Source organism: Triticum dicoccoides, chromosome 2B, assembly GCF_002162155.2.
Source record: "Triticum dicoccoides isolate Atlit2015 ecotype Zavitan chromosome 2B, WEW_v2.0, whole genome shotgun sequence".
Classification (NCBI taxonomy): Eukaryota; Viridiplantae; Streptophyta; class Magnoliopsida; order Poales; family Poaceae; genus Triticum; species Triticum dicoccoides.
The window spans coordinates 145263242-145281382 of NC_041383.1; the positions used below are offsets into that span (position 1 = coordinate 145263242).

Consider the following 18141-nt stretch of genomic DNA (forward strand, 5'->3'; position numbering starts at 1 on the left):
ATATATATATATATAATAATAATAATAATAATCTTACGTACTAATAAACCAGTGATCGCTTCTGGTCGTACGTCGTCGGCGTTTTTGCAAAAAAGTCCCTGATGTTTTAGTTATTCAACCCGCAGTCCTTTTTAAACTGGCTAACTGAGATAACGATTCATTTTGCAAAAATGTCCATGTCCTTTAGTATATTCAACCCGCAGTCCTTCAAACAAACACATCAGGGCAGATCCCCTTCCTCTTCCACACGCACGAGCGGGCGCACCGCCGCCGCCGACGCCTTCCTCGCGGAGTTTGCGGCCGAAGGATCGGTTGGGGCGCACCGGGTCGGCCTTCGGTGGGGCGCAGTGCGAGCTCTCGGCTCGGGGCAGGAGGCGGCTCGATGAAGAGGAGCTGGGGCGCGACGCTCCTCTCCTGGTGTGGCGCACGAGGGAAGGAGGAGGGGATCGATCCAAGACGGGAGCTGAGGCTGGCGGCGCCCTTCACACAAGCCTCACCGGCGGTGCCTTCTACACAAGCCTCACCGGCGGTGCGGCGGGAGAGCTCCGACCCGTCCATAGGTGCAGGGATGCAGATCCGCGTCGCGAGCCTGTACTAGGCCGAGGTTGATGCGCCGGCGCAGGGGTCGCCATCCATCTTCGCCAGGTAAGCGCGGACGTTCTTCTCTCTGTCATCGTTGTGGTGCTTGGGTCGCGAGGAGGCGATGCGTGTTTGCTTTGTTGTAGGTGCTTTGGCGCTGTAGATAACACTTCTGGTTCTCCTCCATGTTCGCAGGCCTCCAGAGTACTCCAGCAACAGCCACTGGACGGCAGGTAAGCATGCATTGTATGACCTTAGCTAATTGCGTACATACAAGTTTGGATGAATTCCAAGAGATGGAGCACTCTATCCAAATAGGAGAAGTGTTAGTTTAAAAGGGTACAATTCTACAATGATTTTCATGGGGAGCAAAGTAATCACCTGCGGCAAATTTAAGTTCTAGAATTGACATATATTCAGTTCCTTTTTTTATAAAGAGAGCTCCCTCTCCGATTTTCATTAGAAGAAATCACCGTGCCTTGCATATATTCATATATGCAGTTCCTGGAAGAACAAAGAAGTTGCATGTCCTTTTATTTAGTCTAAAAATCACATTGATCCTTGGAGCATGATTGGGACAAATCGCACATATGTCCTGTACTGCACACACGTGAAGGCAAAGGATTTTTCTGAATGCCATTGTTGTCCGGTACACATTGTTTATCAGTTAGTAATTTGCCCCTTCCGCAATGTGATGATACTGGCAATAAGGGAAGCAGCATATACCATTGGTTTTGTTGATAGATTAAACCACAAACTGGTACAATGTTTGAGATATAATGTTTTCTATCTAAATGTTGTTTCACACAGTTAATCATTGGTTTTATTTGAGAGATAAATTAGTTTATGCACTGAACTAGAAATAACACAACTACATATTGATTTTCTGCTTAAATTTCACAATAGATATTTTGCCGGATGACCCACTGTATGAGCATGCCACATCCTTTCTTGCTCACCCAGCACACGACATTCCTGTAAGCCTCATACTGTCGAGTTGTTTGACGAGATGTGCATCAATAATTTCAGTTAGTTCGTGTGCTCGATTTGAGTGTGACAGGTATGTCGTTGTGTGCTTCTCAGTACAGTAGAGGTACCACACGGGGTGGTGATGTTGGGGAACGTTGCAGAAAACAAAAATTTTCCTACTCGTTTCACCAAGATCATCTAGGATTTCATCTAGCAACGAGTGATTAGATGCATCTACATACCTTTGTAGATCGCGCACGGAAGCGTTCAAAAGAACGGTGATGATGTAGTCGTACTCGACGTGATCCAAATCACCGATGACCAGCGCCGAACGGACGGCACCTCCGCGTTCAACACACGTACGGGACGGGAGACGTCTCCTCCTTCTTGATCCAGCAAGGGGGAAGGAGAGGTTGATGAAGATCCAGCAGCACGACGGCGTGGTGGTGGATGCAGGGCGTCACAGCAGCAGGGCTTCGCCGAGACTACGAGGGAGAGACGTAACGGGGGGAGATGGAGGTGCCAGGGGCTGGTCTGAAATCCCTCCTCTCCCCCACTATATATAGGGGTGCCAGGGGGGGCGCCGGCCCTAGTAGATGGCATCTACTAGGGGGGGCGGCGGCCAAGGGGAGGTTTCCCTCCCCCCAAGGCACCTAGGGGTGCCTTCCACCACATGGACTCTTCCATGGTGGAAACCCTAGGCGCATGGGCCTATAGGGGCTGGTGCCCTTGGCCCATCTAGGCCAAGGCGCACCCCCTACAGCCCATGTGCCCCCCCCCGGGACAGGTGGCCCCACCCGGTGGACCCCTGGGACCCTTCCGGTGGTCCCGGTACAATACCGATAACCCCGAAACTTGTCCCGATGCCCGAAATAGCACTTCCTATATATAATTCTTTACCTCCGGACCATTCCGGAACTCCTCGTGACGTCCGGGATCTCATCCGGGACTCCGAACAACATTCGGGTTTCTACATATACATATCTTCATAACCCTAGCGTCACCGAACCTTAAGTGTGTAGACCCTACGGGTTCGGGAGACAAGCAGACATGACCGAGATGACTCTCCGGTCAATAACCAACAGCGGGATCTGGATACCCATGTTGGCTCCCACATGCTCCACGATGATCTCATCAGATGAACCACGATGTCGAGGATTTAATCAATCCCGTACGCTATTCCCTTTGTCTATCGATATGTTACTTGCCCGAGATTCGATCGTCGGTATCCCAATACCTCGTTCAATCTCGTCACCGGCAAGTCACTTTACTCGTACCGTAATGCATGATCCCATGACCAGACACTTGGTCACTCTGAGCTCATTATGATGATGCATTACCGAGTGGGCCCAGTGATACCTCTCCGTCATACGGAGTGACAAATCCCAGTCTTGATCCATGTCACCCAACAGACACTTTCGGAGATACCCGTAGTCTACCTTTATAGTCACCCAGTTACGTTGTGACGTTTGGCATACCCAAAGCACTCCTACGGTATCCGGGAGTTACACGATCTCATGGTCTAAGGAAAAGATACTTTGACATTGGAAAACTCTAGCAAACGAACTATACGATCTTGTGCTATGTTTAGGATTGGGTCTTGTCCATCACATCATTCTCCCAATGATGTGATCTCGTTATCAATGACATCCGGTGTCCATAGTCAGGAAACCATGACTATCTGTTGATCAACGAGCTAGTCAACTAGAGGCTCACTAGGGACATGTTGGTGTCTGTTATTCACACATGTATTACGATTTCCGGATAACACAATTATAGCATGAATAAAGACAATTATCATGAACAAGGAAATATAATAATAATGCTTTTATTATTGCCTCTAGGGCATATTTCCAACAGTCTCCCACTTGCACTAGAGTCAATAATCTAGTTACATTGTGATGAATCGAACACCCATGGAATTCTGGTGTTGATCATGTTTTGCTCTAGGGAGAGGTTTAGTCAACGGATCTGCTATATTCAGGTCCGTATGTACTTTACAAATCTCTATGTCTCCATCTTGAACATTTTCACGAATGGAGTTGAAGCGACGCTTGATGTGCCTTGTCTTCTTGTGAAACCTGGGCTCATTGGCAAGTGTAATAGCTCCAGTGTTGTCACAGAAAAGCTTGATTGGCCCCGACACATTGGGTATGACTCCTAGGTCGGTGATGAACTCCTTCACCCATATTGCTTCATGTGCTGCCTCCGAGGCTGCCATGTACTCCGCTTCACATGTAGATCCCGCCACGACGCTTTGCTTGCAACTGCACCAGCTTACTGCCCCACCATTCAAAATATACACGTATCCGGTTTGTGACTTAGAGTCATCCAGATCTGTGTCGAAGCTAGCGTCGACGTAACCCTTTACGACGAGCTCTTCGTCACCTCCATAAACGAGAAACATTTCCTTAGTCCTTTTCAGGTACTTCAGGATATTCTTGACCGCTGTCCAGTGTTCCTTGCCGGGATTACTTTGGTACCTTCCTACCAAACTTACGGCAAGGTTAACATCAGGTCTGGTACACAACATGGCATACATAATAGAACCTATGGCTGAGGCATAGGGGATGACGCTCATCTCTTCTATATCTTCTGCCGTGGTCGGACATTGAGCTGAGCTCAATTTCATACCTTGTAACACAGGCAAGAACCCCTTCTTGGATTGATCCATATTGAACTTCTTCAATATCTTATCAAGGTATGTGCTTTATGAAAGACCTATGAGGCGTCTCGATCTATCTCTATAGATTTTGATGCCTAATATATAAGCAGCTTCTCCAAGGTCCTTCATTGAAAAACTTTTATTCAAGTAGGCCTTGATGCTGTCCAAGAGTTCTATATCATTTCCCATCAACAGTATGTCATCTACATATAATATGAGAAATGCTACAGAGCTCCCACTCACTTTCTTGTAAACGCAGGCTTCTCCATAAGTCTGTGTAAACCCAAACGCTTTGATCATCTCATCAAAGCGAATGTTCCAACTCCGAGATGCTTGCACCAGCCCATAAATTGAGCGTTGGAGCTTGCACACTTTGTCAGCATTCTTAGGATCGACAAAACCTTCCGGCTGCATCATATACAATTCTTCCTTAAGGAAACCATTAAGGAATGCCGTTTTGACGTCCATTTGCCATATTTCATAATCATAGAATGCGGCAATTGCCAACATGATTCGGACGGACTTCAGCTTCGCTACCAGTGAGAAAGTCTCATCGTAGTCAACCCCTTGAACTTGTCGATAACCCTTAGCGACAAGCCGAGCTTTATAGATGGTCACATTACCATCCGCGTCTGTCTTCCTCTTAAAGATCCATTTATTTTCTATGGCTCGCCGCTCAACGGGCAAGTCAGTCAAAGTCCATACTTTGTTTTCATACATGGATCCTATCTCGGATTTCATGGCTTCTAGCCATTTGTCGGAATCCGGGCCCGCCATTGCTTCTTCATAGTTCGAAGGTTCACCGTTGTCTAACAGCATGATTTCCAAGACAGGGTTGCCGTACCACTCTGGTGCGGAACGTGTCCTTGTGGACCTTCGAATTTCAGTAGGGGCTTGATCAGAAGTATCTTGATCATTATCATTAACTTCCTCTCTAGTCGGTGCTGGCACCTCAGGAACATTTTCTTGAGTTGCGCCATTTTCCGGTTCAAGAGGTAATACTTCATCAAGCTCTACTTTCCTCCCACTTACTTCTTTCGAGAGAAACTCTTTCTCCAGAAAGGACCCATTCTTGGCAAGAAAGATCTTGCCTTCGGATCTGAGGTAGAAGGTGTACCCAATAGTTTCTTTTGGGTATCCTATGAAGACGCATTTTTCCGACTTGGGTTCGAGCTTTTCAGGTTGAAGTTTCTTGACATAAGCATCGCATCCCCAAACTTTTAGAAACGACAGCTTAGGTTTCTCCCCAAACCATAATTCATACGGTGTCATCTCAACGGATTTCGACGGAGCCCTATTTGAAGTGAACGCGGCAGTCTCTAAAGCATAGCCCCAAAAGGACAGCGGTAAATCGGTAAGAGACATCATAGATCGCACCATATCTAATAGAGTGCGATTACGACATTCGGACGCACCATTACGCTGTTGTGTTCCAGGCGGCGTGAGTTGTGAAACTATTCCACATTTTCTTAAGTGTGCCCCAAACTCGTGACTCAAGTATTCTCCTCCACGATCTGATCGTAGAAACTTGATTTTTCTGTCACGTTGATTTTCAACCTCACTCTGAAATTCCTTGAACTTTTCAAAGGTTTCAGACTTGTGTTTCATTAAGTAGATATACCCATACCTACTTAAATCATCAGTGAGGGTGAGAACATAACGATAGCCACCGCGAGCCTCAACACTCATTGGACCGCACACATCAGTATGTATGATTTCCAATAAGTCGGTTGCTCGCTCCATTGTTCCTGAGAACGGAGTCTTGGTCATTTTACCCATAAGGCATGGTTCGCATGTGTCAAATGATTCATAATCAAGAGACTCTAAAAGTCCATCAGCATGGAGCTTCTTCATGCGTTTGACACCTATGTGACCAAGGCGGCAGTGCCACAGGTATGTGAGACTATCATTATCAACCTTACTTCTTTTGGTACTCACATTATGAACATGTGTAGCATCACGTTCGAGATTCATAAAGAATAAACCATTCACCATAGGAGCATGACCATAAAATATATCTCTCATAAAAATGGAACAACCATTATTCTCAGATTTAAAAGAGTAGCCATCTCGAATTAAACGAGATCCCGATACAATGTTCATGCTCAAAGCTGGCACTAAATAACAATTATTAAGGTCTAAAACTAATCCCGAAGGGAGATGCAGAGGTAGCGTGCCGACGGCGATCACATTGACCTTGGAACCATTCCCGACGCGCATCGTCACCTCGTCCTTTGCCAGTTTCCGCTTATTCTGCAGCCCCTGCTTTGAGTTACAAATGTGAGCAACTGCACCGGTATCAAATACCCAGGAGCTACTACGGGCACTAGTAAGGTACACATCAATTACATGTATATCACATATACCTTTTGTTTTGCCGGCCTTCTTATCCGCTAAGTACTTAGGGCAGTTCCGCTTCCAGTGACCGCTTCCCTTGCAATAAAAGCACTCAGTCTCGGGCTTGGGTCCATTCTTTGGCTTCTTCCCGGCAGCTCGCTTGCCGGGCGCGGCAACCTCCTTGCCGTCCTTCTTGAAGTTCTTTTTACCCTTGCCTTTCTTGAACTTAGTGGTTTTATTGACCATCAACACTTGATGTTCCTTCCTGACTTCTACCTCTGCTGATTTCAGCATAGCAAATACTTCAGGAATGGTCTTTTCCATCCCCTGCATATTGAAGTTCATCACAAAGCTCTTGTAGCTTGGCGGAAGCGACTGGAGGATTCTGTCAATGACCGCATCATCCGGGAGATTAACTCCCAGCTGAGTCAAGCGGTTATGCAACCCAGACATAGTGAGTATGTGCTCACTGACAGAACTGTTTTCCTCCATCTTACAGCTGAAGAATTTGTCGGAGACTTCATATCTCTCGACCCGGGCATGAGCTTGGAAAACCATTTTCAGCTCTTCGAACATCTCATATGCTCCATGTCTCTCAAAACGCTTTTGGAGCCCCGGCTCTAGGCTGTAAAGAATGCCGCACTGAACGAGGGAGTAGTCATCGGAACGTGCCTGCCAAGCGTTCATAACATCTTGTTCTGCAGGGAGAACGGGTGCGTCACCAAGCGGTGCTTGTAGGACATAATCTTTCTTGGCAGCTATGAGGATGATCCTCAGGTTCCGGACCCAGTCCGTATAGTTGCTGCCATCGTCTTTCAGCTTGGTTTTCTCTAGGAACGCGTTCAAGTTGAGGACTACGTTGGCCATTTAATCTACAAGACATATTGTAAAATATTTAGACTAAGTTCATGATAATTAAGTTCAACTAATCAAATTATTAATGAACTCCCACTTAGATTAGACATCCCTCCAGTCATCTAACTATTACATGATCCGAGTTTAACTAGACCGTGTCCGATCATCACGTGAGACGGACTAGTCAACGTCGGTGAACATCTTCATGTTGATCGTATCTACTATACGACTCATGCTCGACCTTTCGGTCTTCTGTGTTCCGAGGCCATGTCTGTACATGCTAGGCTCGTCAAGTCAACCTAAGTGTTTGCATGTGTAAATCTGTCTTACACCCGTTGTATGTGAACGTCTGAATAAAACACCCGATCATCACGTGGTGTTTTGAAACAGCGAACTGTCGCAACGGTGCACAGTTAGGGGGAACACTTCTTGAAATTAGTATGAGGGATCACCTTATTTACTACCGTCATTCTAAGTAAACAAGATGCAAAACATGATAAACATCACATGCAATCAAATAATAAACGTGACATGATATGGCCAATATCACATAGCTCCTTTGATCTCCATCTTGGGGCTCCATGATCATCTTGTCACCGGCTTGACACCATGATCTCCATCATCATGATCTCCATCATCGTGTCTCCATGAAGTTGCTCGCCAACTATTACTTCTACTACTATGGCTAATGCGTTTAGCAATAAAGTAAAGTAATTTACATGGCGTTTCTTGATGACACGCAGGTCATATAAAAGAATAAAGACAACTCCTATGGCTCCTGCCGGTTGTCATACTCATCGACATGCAAGTCGTGAATCCTATTACAATAGCATGAACATCTCATACATCACATATAGATCATTCATCATTCATCACAACTTTGGCCATATCATATCACAAACCACTTGCTGCAAAAACAAGTTAGACGTCCTCTAATTGTTGTTGCAAGTTTTACGTGGCTGAATTAGGGTTCTAGCAAGAACGTTTTCTTACCTACGTTAAAGCCACAACGTGATTTGTCAACTTCTATTTACCCTTCATAAGGACCCTGTTCATCGATTCCGCTTCAACTAAGGTAGGAGAGACAGACACCCGCCAGCCACCTTATGCAACTAGTGCATGTTAGTCGGTGGAACCGGTCTCACGTAAGCGTACGTGTAAGGTTGGTCCGGGCCGCTTCATCCCACAATACCGCTGAAGCAAGAAAGGACTAGTAACGGCAAGAAAGTTGACAAATCTACGCCCACAACAAATTGTGTTCTACTCGCGCAAGAAGAACTACGCATAGACCTAGCTCATGATGCCACTGTTGGGGAACGTTGCAGAAAACAAAAAATTTCCTACTCGTTTCACCAAGATCATCTAGGAGTTCATCTAGCAACGAGTGATTAGATGCATCTACATACCTTTGTAGATCGCGCACGGAAGCGTTCAAAAGAACGGTGATGATGTAGTCGTACTCGACGTGATCCAAATCACCGATGACCAGCGCCGAACGGACGGCACCTCCGCGTTCAACACACATACGGGACGAGAGACGTCTCCTCCTTCTTGATCCAGCAAGGGGGAAGGAGAGGTTGATGAAGATCCAGCAGCACGACGGCGTGGTGGTGGATGCAGGGCGTCACAGCAGCAGGGCTTCGCCGAGACTACGAGGGAGAGACGTAACGGGGGGAGATGGAGGCGCCAGGGGCTGGTCTGAAATCCCTCCTCTCCCCCCACTATATATAGGGGTGCCAGGGGGGGCGCCGGCCCTAGTAGATGGCATCTACTAGGGGGGCGGCGGCCAAGGGGAGGTTTCCCTCCCCCCCAAGGCACCTAGGGGTGCCTTCCACCACATGGACTCTTCCATGGTGGAAACCCTAGGCGCATGGGCCTATAGGGGCTGGTGCCCTTGGCCCATCTAGGCCAAGGTGCACCCCCTACAGCCCATGTGGCCCCCCTCGGGACAGGTGGCCCCACCCGGTGGACCCCCGGGACCCTTCCGGTGGTCCCGGTACAATACCGATAACCCCGAAACTTGTCCCGATGCCCGAAATAGCACTTCCTATATATAATTCTTTACCTCCGGACCATTCCGGAACTCCTCGTGACGTCCGGGATCTCATCCGGGACTCCGAACAACATTCGGTTTTCTGCATATACATATCTTCATAACCCTAGCGTCACCGAACCTTAAGTGTGTAGACCCTACGGGTTCGGGAGACAAGCAGACATGACCGAGACGACTCTCCGGTCAATAACCAACAGCAGGATCTGGATACCCATGTTGGCTCCCACATGCTCCACGATGATCTCATCGGATGAACCACGATGTCGAGGATTTAATCAATCCCGTACGCTATTCCCTTTGTCTATCGATATGTTACTTGCCCGAGATTCGATCGTCGGTATCCCAATACCTCGTTCAATCTCGTCACCGGCAAGTCACTTTACTCGTACCGTAATGCATGATCCCGTGACCAGACACTTGGTCACTCTGAGCTCATTATGATGATGCATTACCGAGTGGGCCCAGTGATACCTCTCCGTCATACGGAGTGACAAATCCCAGTCTTGATCCATGTCACCCAACAGACACTTTCGGAGATACCCGTAGTCTACCTTTATAGTCACCCAGTTACGTTGTGACGTTTGGCATACCCAAAGCACTCCTACGGTATCCGGGAGTTACACGATCTCATGGTCTAAGGAAAAGATACTTTGACATTGGAAAACTCTAGCAAATGAACTATACGATCTTGTGCTATGTTTAGGATTGGGTCTTGTCCATCACATCATTCTCCCAATGATGTGATCTCGTTATCAATGACATCCAGTGTCCATAGTCAGGAAACCATGACTATCTGTTGATCAACGAGCTAGTCAACTAGAGGCTCACTAGGGACATGTTGGTGTCTGTTATTCACACATGTATTACGATTTCCGGATAACACAATTATAGCATGAATAAAGACAATTATCATGAACAAGGAAATATAATAATAATGCTTTTATTATTGCCTCTAGGGCATATTTCCAACAGGTGACTGGGAGGCTGGGACATGCTGGCACGGCCAAACAGCTGGTTTACTGCAATCAGGGTGCTAGAGGCTCTTGGGGTTGCAGCCCGCTCGCCTGCTGGAGGTAAGTTTTATAGCCTCTTTCTGTCAGTAGATGCTCTTGGAGTAGAGATATCATCCAGACTGTATCTTTAGTGAAACTTGTAGCTATGCAGCTTGGCCCTACTATTCATGTACTATCTCATATTCTCATGCATTAGGTTTTGTAAAGTTTCAGCTCGGCCCTATGCCATGTTAATTGTTAGTGTTTCCTTAAATATTATCTGCATTGTTCTCTAGAAAAACATATTATGTCTGTGCTCTCCTTTCTCTATCTAAAAAATCCATTAATGAGCAAGGACATGCATAGGGATATGGGTTCTTTCTACTGATGCATAACTCCGTAATGATGAAAAGAAGAGCAACATATCTCCTTTACCCAACAATTTTTGTCCGAAACTAATCATGATATTTTCTTTCTACAGGTACAATGTTGATTATTTAGAGACCTCATCTTCATGAGACTAGCAAGGGATGGACATTCTGAAGAAGAAGAGATGAGGTGAGTTTCTGAAGTTCACCGTCCAATCCAAGTATTAAAGGTGAGCATTACTATTCAAAGGGACATAATTAACCTGTTAAATTTTTTTTAGAGCAAGAAACCACTTATTATCTAACCGAATAACTATAAAATAGCTACTTTTTCTAAAATGAGGTTTCGTCTTTAAATAGAGATGGACCAGAGAAGGGGCTTGAGAAATGCTTATTAGGCTAGAGGCGTATGATTTTTTTCTCCCGTTGCAACGCACGGACATGTTTGCTATAATAATAAAGCATTCAGTGGAGGGGCTTAGAAAAATAGAAACAGTTCTATTTGATATACAATGTACTTCAGAAATTAATGGCTGGAGGATCCTAAACTAACATATGGCATTTTGTTTCAATTTCTCTTTACCTGATTGTGTTACTTATGCACAAGCACCATACTTGATATAGGTCCCTGCACTTCCGTTGACGAGTATTTTGTCAACATCTCGATGCGGAGGTACAACTTCTAGCTGATCTACAACTTCTAGCTGATCTTCGTCATGTTTTACATTGTTTCTCGGTACTTTTTACTGCAATGTGGAGGTCAGATTCTAGCTGATATATCTTCATGCTTTACCTTGTTTACCAATGTCCCAAAATTTTGTTTCGTCTTTGCTTTGAATTAATTTTCCCTTACTTTGACTGGGTAGGACATTTATTTGAAATACTAAATTGTGGTGTCGCTACCTCTAAGGACCACGACGTTGTAGCGCCCTTGGCTCAAGGTGACCATCTTCAGCGCATCGTGGTGTCGCTGCCCACACGATCTCTACAGACACCACAAAAGGCTACAGGACCGAGGAGGCCGGTGGCCTGACCACTGAATCACGTTGTCATGCGGGCGCCTTGATCTCGCATGCGCTGCACAGGTTAGATTGACATTTTGCCCTGTGTTTAATTACTACATGCACTGCACACTGATCCATGTATATATTGGCTCCCCTATATATACCTCTGTTGGTGAAAAGTTTTGACTTTCGAGTTTTGTCAGACGTGAGTTGCAACAATTTTCAATTACTTTTCTATGCCTGCCATTCATCTCTGAACCGTTGTGATGGAGATTGTAATACTGTGTTTAAAATATGCCAGTCCATATGCAAGATCTTCTTTTCAACTTGGCAACCATGATTATACGTTAGTCATCTATACTTTACAAGCATATGAGATATGTGTAACTTTTTTTGCGGGAAGATATGTGTAATTAATGTGTTCATCGGAGCCGAACCTGCAATCGCTTGTCGCCCTTGCCTTTAGCAATTCAGCTAGGTTTGGGGATGGGGATTCATTTGGAATCGAATGAGGGAGTGGCACGGACACAAGGTTATCGGGCCGGCGGCTGCTCGTGCGCCTAACCAAACACCCATTCGGTTTGGTGTGTGGCCACTGTTGCCTACCGTGGGTACAGTTTGGGTTGGACTTAGTATCGCGGGCCAAGCCCAAAAATTAGTGCAAAATACGTTACAAATGAAATATAATATTTAAAAAAAATCATCACCATAAAAATGATACCATTTAAAAAATATTCTTCAAAATTTTAAAAACACTTTCTCAAAGTAAAAAATCCGTGTTTTTCTGAAGAAAAAAAGTTGATTGATTTTTTTTTGGATAAAATGAAAGTGCAGAGCTAAAACAGGTAATTACGAACATTGTTAGGGTATATCCAAATTTTATCCTACAAAAAGAATACTCAGTGTAACCTTATTTCTGAGGTTTGCAAAAATTGGATTAAAAAATATTGCATAATGGCATGTAGAGTAGGTTATATTTTATTTTCGCCCGGTGCAACGCACGGACATTTGTACTAGTAATAATAAAAAAATTGGGTTTCTGTCGTCGTGTTTTTGCACAAAAAACCCCCTGTTCCCGAGAAATCAACCCGCACTCTTATTCTATCTGAGAAAACGCTTCGTTTTTACGAGAACACCCCTGCAATCCTTAATTAGACTGGTTCACCACCGCGCCTTATCCATTTGTGTTGTCCTTCGCCATGCACGCACCGCCCGCTTGCCGCCGGCGTCTACGCCGCAGGAGCGAAGGACGGGGTGATGCGTCCCGGCGGCCGTCCGCGCCGCCCGATACCAGGAATGGGGCGAGCCGTCGCGGCGGACGTGCGTTCGCGGCCATCTCCCCAAGACCAGGAATGGGGAATGGGCCGAGGCGTTGCCACGGATGCCGGTAAGGCGGCCGGCGTGCTCTCTTGAGGCGCCGGACCAAGCACGGCAACACCGAGAGCGTCGGCGTGGGGTTCTTCAAGATGTTCAAGGTGGTGCCGATGCTCAACACTAGCACGGGCTGCAAGACGGCCATGCCCGTGCGCCCCCGCCGCCGCAGTCTGTTGGTCGCGGTTTCTGGGGGCCTGGGCGAGGCAGGGATGGAGGAGTACGGAGTGGGGTGGATGGGGGAGGGGGGACCTGCTGGGCGAGGCCATGTGCGCCGGCGCGCGGGTGGTCGTGGTGGAGGCGGCCGCCGCCTTCGTCCTCCACCTCCTCCTAACGCGCACGCTCGCCGCGGGGTGGCGGTGGGGCCATGCTCCTTGCCCTCGCGCACCCGTACTCGCACTCGGCAGCGGGGCCATCCTTGCGGAGCACGCGCCGGCGGTGACGCTCTTCGGGCACCCCCGCAGCTGGCTGAGCCTGGCCATCCATGAGGACACGCGGGCGCCGACGGCGTTCCTTATCGAGATGCCCATGCTGGCGGCGGCGCTGCACAGGGGATGGCCACGGGACCTTGAAGCTGGCGCCGGAGAGCAACAGCCGCAGCGTGCGGCGACGGCTCCTGTCCAACGACGAGCGGCACGTGCTGCGGCTGCTGCGCGGGCGCCGGGGTGCTGCCGCCGCCGCCTGCTGACGGCTCCAACTGCCCGACGGCGTCCTACTAATCCCGCTGGCTGCAGCGTTGAAGCAATGATATCAGTGTGCGCATATGGAGCGAGAGAAGGGAGCAAGATGCAGACGCATCGGTGGAGACGAATTGATAATAAACTAGCGGTGAAGGACCCGTTTTCTTTTTGAGGCAAAGCGGTGGAGGACACGTGATGGCCTGATGGGTGTACGTGCCACCCGCTCAGCCCCAACTTTGTTTTTAACGTGTACGTGCCGCTGGCTCAGCCCCAACTTTGTTTTTAACGTACATGTTATAATATTTTCTTGCGTTTGGGCCAGTGAAAAAAACATTGGAAATGTAATATAATCTTTTAAATAAAAGAAACCTTCCATTAAAAAGCTAAGTAATAAAAATCATTAGAGTTTGAATCTTTTGATAATAAACTCACAAAGAGTATACAACGCCAACCCTTGAAATGCTCGCAACCGTCTGGGCCGCACGGCCGAACAAGTTTACCATCTAACGCCGGCATGTATTGTTCCGTCGATCGGTCCAGACTTCTTATTTCCCGCAATCCGAAAACAAACTGGGGGCTTTGCAGGCGTACGGATTGCTGCCATGCTCAATTATGACTGCCATGGCCCACCCTTGTCAATTCCACCAAAAGTGGTCAGCGCCGCTCCAGAGCACCATGCAGGCTCAGATCGACGACTCTCACTGGCACTCTAGCATTGAAGTGGCGCCGACCGCGCTGACATCCCAATAGAGGACGCAACCGATGACGAGTCGATGCCACCCTACTCGCTGGTCCATGTGGATATCATCATGGGCTAGGCCCATGCTCACTACACCGAAACGGTATTGGCCGAGTGGGAGGCGGCTAGCAGTCTGGCAGGTAGGCGGAGGTCGACGTTACGAACATCCCAATAGAGGATGCGACCGATGACGAGTCAATGCCACCCTCCTCTTCGGTCCATGTGGGTTTCACCATGGACTAGGCCCATGCTCACTTCACCGAAACGGTGTTGGCTGAGCGGGAGGCCTTGTTCCGACAGGCGCAAGCCAACTAGGAGTACAACCTCTGCCTCCTCAATGAGCACCGACGCATGCTGGAGCAACTCGCCGCCGGCACGGCGATCACTCTGCACATGGACCGGGCGGAGCATGAGGCGTTGGTCGACTCCTATGGCACCGCCTGCAAAATCTACCGTGACTGCTGGTGGTACCGCCAGCGTCAGGCGGAGTTAGAAGCGGCCTTCAAGGAGAACAACAACGCGGCCGACGAAGTCTACGACAAGAGAGACCACAAGGACGACGTTGCCAGCTCTACCACGCCCGCGCCTCTCCGCCACGACCACCAAGTCAGCATGTCCCCAAGGGCGCCGCCGACAGTGACGAAGAGTAGAGCATGGGGGTTCACCGACACTCGGGCCCCAGGAAGGCCACCACCCTTTCACTCACGCTGAAGCCAAGCTTAGCGGGCTCAAAATCGTCGGTCGATTAGCCGCTTGTAGGATGTGGAGGCGGAGACTACGAAGGCAGAGCTGGAGCTTTAATTCCCGGGGCTCACGGTCGACCGAAAATAGCCGAAGGGGCGTTGGGGCCATATAGAGTAGGTTTATAGTATGACTTAGTTCAAATATGTCGAAATGTAATTAATTTGCTCCGGTCTATATGAAAAGCATCCGATTTTGTCTAAAAATCGGTTTGTTTGAACATCCATCAAATTTGTTCACTTTCATTAAATTTCTTCCGAAATGAAGATAGACATATGCGGAAAGTATTGGATGGTCGTCTCCCACACCAATGTTCGTGGACTGCCCCCCCAGTCCGCGGACGAATGTGGTGTCTGTTTTGCGGTTTGGTGTTGGAGATGCCCTAAGAATCACATTGTATATTTCTTCCCCTAAAAGACTATTCCATGCATATGTAAGAATTATATTCTGTGTATCACTACTCTTTCATTTGATAGAAGTGTGAAGCGTAAGTATGCACCAGTGAAGGACGTTAGGATGGCTTCTCACGTGAACACTTCATGATCCAAACAAGAATAATTCAACCCGTAGCAACACACCTGCCTATGGACCTTATAGAGATAAGGGTAACCTAATTCAACATTTTGGAGATGGTAACCTAATTCAACATTTTCGAGACTTGAATATAAGTGAAGCGTACTGGCACGTAAAGCAGGTTTTGTCAATATTTCGCCCGTTGCAACGCACGGGCATATGTACTATACTACTAAATATGAGTGTCACTGGTACGCATCGGTCCTAAACAAACGGTTTTTAACCCCTTTCTGCGACGGCATTCAGAATCGTTGCCAAGTGTGTCTGAGCGATAGGGGGGTCCCTCCCACACGACCCAGAAACCGTTGGGGATATGCCCTCTTGGCACACACGCTCGGCAAAATGAGGTCGTGTGCAACCGACGAGCACTCAAATACAGAAATACATACAGTAGTGCTCAAAAAAATACAATTAGCAAGCTAATTGTCCAATTAGTGGGCTGATTGCCCTATTATTAATAATCCATTTACTAATCTAATTGACATTCATATTAAGCATATAATATATTCCATTTCCATATTAAGGAAGCAGAATTTCATAATTGAAATACATCGGAGTACAACATGATATAGCTTCAGCACTCAGCTACCCGTTTACACAACTACACCAGCAGCAAGTTTCACATGCAACATCTAGAACCTTTCGAAATTAGCATCATAGACGGTACATAGAGAGATGCATCTCATCTGGAAAACTGCTGAAGCGGAAGACGGATATTGAGCCTTCATTCATGTTGAAGGTCTTTGCAACTTTAGGCCAGTGCCTGTGGATGATTGACCTCTTAAGGAACACTTCAATATTGAACCATGGTTATTGTATGAAAACTTTCCTCGCCTCCTGACCACAGAGGTGGTTTGAGAGGTAATCTGTGACGCCCCCGATTCAATCGTACACTAATCATGCACGCAAATGTGTACGATCAAGATCAGGGACTCACGGGAAGATATCACAACACAACTCTAAAACATAAATAAGTCATACAAGCATCATAATACAAGCCAGGGGCCTCGAGGGCTCGAATACAAGTGCTCGATCATAGACGAGTCAGCGGAAGCAACAATATCTGAGTACAGACATAAGTTAAACAAGTTTGCCTTAAGAAGGCTAGCACAAACTGGGATACAGATCGAAAGAGGCGCAGGCCTCCTGCCTGGGATCCTCCTAACTACTCCTGGTCGTCGTCAGCGGCCTGCACGTAGTAGTAGGCACCTCCAGTGTAGTAGGAATCATCGTCGACGGTGGCGTCTGGCTCCAGGGCTCCAGCATCTGGTTGCGACAACCAGGTAGAAGGGAAAGGGGAAAAGAGGGAGAAAAGCAACCGTGAGTACTCATCCAAAGTACTCGCAAGCAAGGAGATACACTACATATGCATGGGTATATGTGTAAAGGGCCATATCGGTGGACTGAACTGCAGAATGCCAGAATAAAAGGGGGATAGCTAATCCTGCCGAAGACTACGCTTCTGGCAGCCTCCGTCTTGCAGCATGTAAAAGAGAGTAGATTGAAGTCCTCCAAGTAGTATCTCCAAGTAGCATCTCCAAGTAGCATCTCTAGTAGCATCGCAGTAGCATAATCCTACCTGGCGATCCTCCCCTCGTCACCCTGTGGAAAAGCGATCACCGGGTTGTCTGTGGAACTTGGAAGGGTGTGTTTTATTAAGTATCCGGTTCTAGTTGTCATAAGGTCAAGGTACAACTCCAAGTCGTCCTGTTATCGAAGATCACGGCTATTCGAATAGATTAACTTCCCTGCAGGGGTGCACCAACTTACCCAACACGCTTGATCCCATTTGGCCGGACACACTTTCCTGGGTCATGCCCGACCGTGGAAGATCAACACGTCGCAGCCCCACCTAGGCACAACAGAGAGGTCAGCACACCGGTCTAAACCTAAGCGCACAGGGGTCTGGGCCCATCGCCCTTAGCACACCTGCACGTTGCGTATGCGGCCGATGAGCAGACCTAGCAACCTCTATTACAAAGGAAGTTGCGTTAACGCAGTCCAACCCGGCGCACGCCACTCAGTCGCTGACGTCAAGAAGGCTTCGGCTAATACCACGACGCCAGGATACCCATAACTACTCCCGCGTAGATGGTTAGTGCGTATAGGCTCGTAGCCAACTCAGATCAAATACCCAGATCTCGTTAAGCGTGTTAAATATCCGTGAACGCCGACCAGGGCCAGGCCCACCTGTCTCCTAGGTGGTCTCAACCTG

At 47.6% G+C, this 18141-nt stretch overlaps 1 protein-coding gene and 1 pseudogene across 4 annotated transcripts; both read left to right on the plus strand.

Annotated features, from left to right (window-relative positions):
* Window positions 1-234: 234 nt before the first annotated feature.
* LOC119362665 lies at window positions 235-12026 on the plus strand. Of its 4 annotated transcripts, XR_005173578.1 has the most exons (8): window positions 238-645; window positions 775-812; window positions 1486-1556; window positions 1663-1687; window positions 10431-10531; window positions 10932-11008; window positions 11443-11491; window positions 11729-12026. XR_005173578.1 is itself a non-coding variant. In XM_037627905.1 (6 exons), the coding sequence occupies exons 1-6, from the start codon at window positions 609-611 to the stop codon at window positions 10966-10968; spliced, it is 309 nt and encodes a 102-aa protein (XP_037483802.1). In that variant the 5' UTR covers window positions 240-608; the 3' UTR covers window positions 10969-11436. The 4 variants fall into 4 exon arrangements, 1 of the variants encoding a protein (XP_037483802.1); XR_005173579.1 differs by lacking the exons at window positions 11443-11491; window positions 11729-12026 and having other exon boundaries at window positions 235-645; window positions 1640-1687; window positions 10932-11436; XM_037627905.1 differs by lacking the exons at window positions 11443-11491; window positions 11729-12026 and having other exon boundaries at window positions 240-645; window positions 10932-11436.
* A 1434-nt stretch (window positions 12027-13460) lies between these two features.
* LOC119360684 lies at window positions 13461-14131 on the plus strand (annotated as a pseudogene).
* The last annotated feature ends 4010 nt before the right edge of the window (window positions 14132-18141 follow it).

Coding starts and splice junctions, on each gene's coding strand:
- LOC119362665 (XM_037627905.1), top strand. CDS start 609: ATGCGCCGGCGCAGGGGTCGCCATCCATCTTCGCCAG. Junction 813..1,485: donor CAACAGCCACTGGACGGCAG/GTAAGCATGCAT, acceptor ATTTCACAATAG/ATATTTTGCCGGATGACCCA. Junction 10,532..10,931: donor AGCCCGCTCGCCTGCTGGAG/GTAAGTTTTATA, acceptor TTCTTTCTACAG/GTACAATGTTGATTATTTAG.